The sequence below is a fragment of the Terrapene carolina genome, unplaced genomic scaffold (assembly GCF_002925995.2).
Source record: "Terrapene carolina triunguis isolate 2854851 unplaced genomic scaffold, T_m_triunguis-2.0 Scaffold26672, whole genome shotgun sequence".
In the NCBI taxonomy this organism is placed as follows: domain Eukaryota; kingdom Metazoa; phylum Chordata; order Testudines; family Emydidae; genus Terrapene; species Terrapene triunguis.
In genome coordinates this window covers 1-4583 of record NW_020691023.1, presented here as the reverse complement: position 1 = coordinate 4583, position 4583 = coordinate 1, and the positions used below count along the sequence as shown (strand labels likewise).

General features: G+C 54.6%; 1 protein-coding gene across 1 annotated transcript in view; it reads left to right on the top strand.

Moving 5' to 3' along the window:
- LOC112121135 (E3 ubiquitin-protein ligase DTX1-like) overlaps nt 1-3514 on the top strand; it is a gene marked incomplete at its 5' end in the record, with an annotated part of 5852 nt that extends 2338 nt beyond the window's left edge. Inside the window, one exon of the mRNA XM_026662378.2 lies at nt 2476-3514. Coding sequence (XP_026518163.1) covers nt 2476-2700 — 225 coding nt within the window. The remainder of the gene's footprint in view (nt 1-2475) is intronic.
- Nucleotides 3515-4583: the final 1069 nt, after the last annotated feature.

The window sequence follows — 4583 nt, the reverse complement described above, 5'->3', positions numbered from 1 at the left end:
TAGTTGAAGGCTGCTATCAAATCCCCCCTCATTCTTCTCTTCTGGAGACTAAACAATCCCAGTTCCCTCAGCCTCTCCTCATAAGTCATGTGCTCCAGACCCCTAATCATTTTTGTTGCCCTCCGCTGGACTCTTTCCAATTTTTCCACATCCTTCTTGTAGTGTGGGGCCCAAAACTGGACACAGTATTCCAGATGAGGCCTCACCAATGTCGAATAAAGGGGAACGATCACGTTCCTCGATCTGCTGGCAATGCCCCTACTTATACAGCCCAAAATGCCGTTAGCCTTCTTGGCAACAAGAGCACACTGTTGACTCATATCCAGCTTCTCGTCCACTGTGACCCCTAGGTCCTTTTCTGCAGAACTGCTACCTAGCCATTCGGTCCCTAGTCTGTAGCAGTGCATGGGATTCTTCCGTCCTAAGTGCAGGACTCTGCACTTATCCTTGTTGAACCTCATCAGGTTTTTTTTGGCCCAATCCTCTAATTTGTCTAGGTCCCTCTGTATCCGATCCCTACCCTCTAGCGTATCTACCACGCCTCCTAGTTTAGTGTCATCTGCAAACTTGCTGAGAGTGCAGTCCACACCATCCTCCAGATCATTAATAAAGATATTAAACAAAACCGGCCCCAGGACCGACCCTTGGGGCACTCCGCTTGAAACCGGCTGCCAACTAGACATGGAGCCATTGATCACTACCCGTTGAGCCCGACGATCTAGCCAGCTTTCTATCCACCTTACAGTCCATTCATCCAGCCCATACTTCTTTAACTTGGCGGCAAGAATACTGTGGGAGACCGTATCAAAAGCTTTGCTAAAGTCAAGGAATAACACATCCACTGCTTTCCCCTCATCCACAGAGCCAGTTATCTCATCATAGAAGGCAATTAGGTTAGTCAGGCACGACTTCCCTTTGGTGAATCCATGCTGACTGTTCCTGATCACTTTCCTCTCCTCTAAGTGTTTCATAATTGATTCCTTGAGGACCTGTTCCATGATTTTTCCAGGGACTGAGGTGAGGCTGACTGGCCTGTAGTTCCCCGGATCCTCCTTCTTCCCTTTTTTAAAGATGGGCACTACATTAGCCTTTTTCCAGTCATCCGGGACCTCCCCCGATCGCCATGAGTTTTCAAAAATAATGGCTAATGGCTCTGCAATCTCATCCGCCAACTCCTTTAGCACCCTCGGATGCAGCGCATCCGGCCCCATGGACTTGTGCACGTCCAGTTTTTCTAAATAGTCCCGAACCACTTCTTTCTCCACATAGGGCTGGTCACCTTCTCCCCATATTGTGCTGCCCAGTGCAGCAGTCTGGGAGCTGACCTTGTTCGTGAAGACAGAGGCAAAAAAAGCATTGAGTACATTAGCTTTTTCCACATCCTCGGTCACTAGGTTGCCTCCCTCATTCAGTAAGGGGCCCACACTTTCCTTGACTTTCTTCTTGTTGCTAACATACCTGAAGAAACCCTTCTTGTTACTCTTAACATCTCTTGCTAGCTGCAACTCCAAGTGTGATTTGGCCTTCCTGATTTCATTCCTGCATGCCTGAGCAATAGTTTTATACTCCTCCCTGGTCATTTGTCCAATCTTCCACTTCTTGTAAGCTTCTTTTTTGCGTTTAAGATCAGCAAGGATTTCACTGTTTAGCCAAGCTGGTCGCCTGCCATATTTACTATTCTTTCTACACATTGGGATGGTTTGTTCCTGCAACCGCAATAAGGATTCTTTAAAATACAGCCAGCTCTCCTGGACCCCTTTGCCCTTCATGTTATTCTCCCAGGGGATCCTGCCCATCTGTTCCCTGAGGGAGTCAAAGTCTGCTTTTCTGAAGTCCAGGGTCCGTATTCTGCTGCTCTCCTTTCTTCCTTGTGTCAGGATCCTGAACTCTACCATCTCATGGTCACTGCCTCCCAGGTTCCCATCCACTTTTGCTTCCCCTACTAATTCTTCCCTGTTTGTGAGCAGCAGGTCAAGAAAAGCTCTGCCCCTAGTTGGTTCCTCCAGCACTTGCACCAGGAAATTGTCCCCTACACTTTCCAAAAACTTCCTGGATTTTCTGTGCACCGCTGTATTGCTCTCCCAGCAGATATCAGGGTGATTAAAGTCTCCCATGAGAACCAGGGCCTGCGATCTAGCAACTTCTGCTAGTTGCCAGAAGAAAGCCTCATCCACCTCATCCCCCTGGTCTGGTGGTCTATAGCAGACTCCAACCACGACATCACCCTTGTTGCTCACACTTCTCAACTTTATCCAGAGACTCTCAGGTCTGCTGTGACTTGGCAGAGCTGCCGCTCCTGCGCTAGAGAGATGTCAGGGCTAAGCCCCCGATATCAATCAGGGGCAGGCAGGCCTCTCCCCTCCCAGTACATGCTGGCAGACTGGGGAGGGATCTCAGACCCAAAGCAGGGTGCTCTAGGCCAACTGGGGCATGCCATGGCCTGGCAGGGTGTGTGACCTCCCTCTGGCCCCACAGGTTCTGAAGCTCCTGATTGTGGCATGGGACCGCCGGCTCATCTTCACCATCGGCACATCCAGCACGACGGGAGAGTGCGACACTGTGGTGTGGAACGAGATCCACCACAAGACAGAGTTTGGTTCCAACCTCACTGGCCACGGCTACCCTGACCCCAACTACCTGGACAATGTCCTGGCTGAGCTGATGGCCCAGGGGGTCTCAGAAGCCAACCTGAAGGACTGAGGAGGAAGCCCCCGCTCTCTGCTAGCGTGCTTCTTGGCAGCCAAACCCCGCCTGCGTCCGTGTCTCCGTGAGTCCGTCCTCCACCACCGCCATGCCCGGGAACCACCCGCCTTCCCAGAGCCCTCACTCTGCTTCTGCTGCCTTGACCTTCAGTAACCTTCAGACTGCAATGCTGGCCTTGGCTGGGGTGCCGCGGAAGTGTACGTCCCCCACCAGGCGGAGTGGCTCTCCCTTTAACCAATGCCATGTGCACGCCCCTCAGACACGCCGGCCGATGAGCAGCAGGCCAGCAGGAGCTGCGTGAGTGACCAAGCAACGCAAAGCTGGGCTGATTATTTTTTTATACTCTTGTGATCTGTGATATTTTCCCTGTTAGAGACCCCAGCCCACATCTGACTGTACACCCCCCGCCCTCCCATGTAGCTCTCTCTATGGAAATCTTGTACAGTATCTACTAGAACAAGGGGGCAACTTCTGGCCAACTCTCCCACAGCCACACCACCACCATCTGTCCTGTCCAGTCGGTGCCAGCATCGCCTGGGTGAGCCACCTCCCCCCACAGCCACGTGGCACATTTGCCATTGCTCCTCACTGCTGCAACTCTGAAAGGGAGGGAGAGGGCCCCATGCTGGGGGAAGGGAGCGGGACGTGCACAGGAGAGAACTGCTCCCGCAGCTGGGCAGGGATGGAAAATGAGGTGGCTCTTACTCCGTGACTTGGCAGGGGTTGTGCCCCTGGGATGGGAAGAGCTTCCAGTCCTGCATGCACCATCCCGCCCCGCCATAGCGAAGGCTCCAAGACTGGCAGTGGTGCAGCGACCAACCGGGGGGGGTGATAACGCTTAGCACTCTGCACTGCAGACACCAGTGGTTTATTTCCCCTTAAAGAAGAGGGGTGGAGCAGTCAACACCCAATCGGCAGCAGTCAACAGAGCCACCGATGCCCTGATTGGTCCCTTCAGTCGGCACCAGCCAGGATTCAAAGGGCCACTCATGATTTTAAAAGCCACGAGTGCAGACAGTGGCCGGCTGATACCCGTGTGCCAGTGGAGATTGGCACGCCTGCCTACCTGCATGCATGGGCCCTTTGCATGCGTGGCTTTAAAAACCGGGGCCTGGTTCTCTCTCTGGGGTTTGTTCCCCATGTATGTAGCACACCTTTAGCGGGGAAATAAACCTGCTCTTCCGGTTGGGTTCTCCCGCTTGGCAAGTGTCTGCAGCAGCCAGTCTCTGGGCACCTGCATCATGGCCAGGGAGCTGCAAAGCGCTCTCCTCCCAGCAGTGACATTGCGGTTGGGTGGGCTTGCACCGAGGGCAATCGCTACTTGCTGGCGGGAGGTGCTTTGGGGCGCATGGACCCACGAGCGGCAGTGCAGGGCTAGCTGTTCTGGAGCTTGGGCTCAGCCAGCCTTGTAGGGGTCACGCCACCTTCCGTGCTGCCTGGTGGGGATAGTGCTGCGGCCCCCGCTTGGCTCCGGGCCGTTGCGCTCTGGGTAAGAAGATACTTAGCTGCAGCAGGCGCTCACACCTTGCTGGGCTGCGCCCCTTTCGGGCATGTGAACGGTGTTGCCTAGACAGGCCCTTTAACCTCCCTGTTCCCTGCAGAGCGACAAACGGATGCGGGTGGAAGAGGCTGGGGTCCCCCCCTGCTCCCCACACGTGCCATGGAAGCTGCACGGTGCACACAGCGAGGCTGCCCCAATGGGCTGGAATGCCCCCCACTCCCTTCCACCCCACAGCACCCAAGGCAGCCCATGGATCTCAGCCCTGGCTGGAGGAGTGTGGCTGCTGCAGCCAGGGAAAGGGGTGACGGCTGGGGGAGTGTCCCATTCCTTCGGCAGGTGGGGACTGTCTGGCTGGGTGTGAGACTTGGGAGAGAGGAGG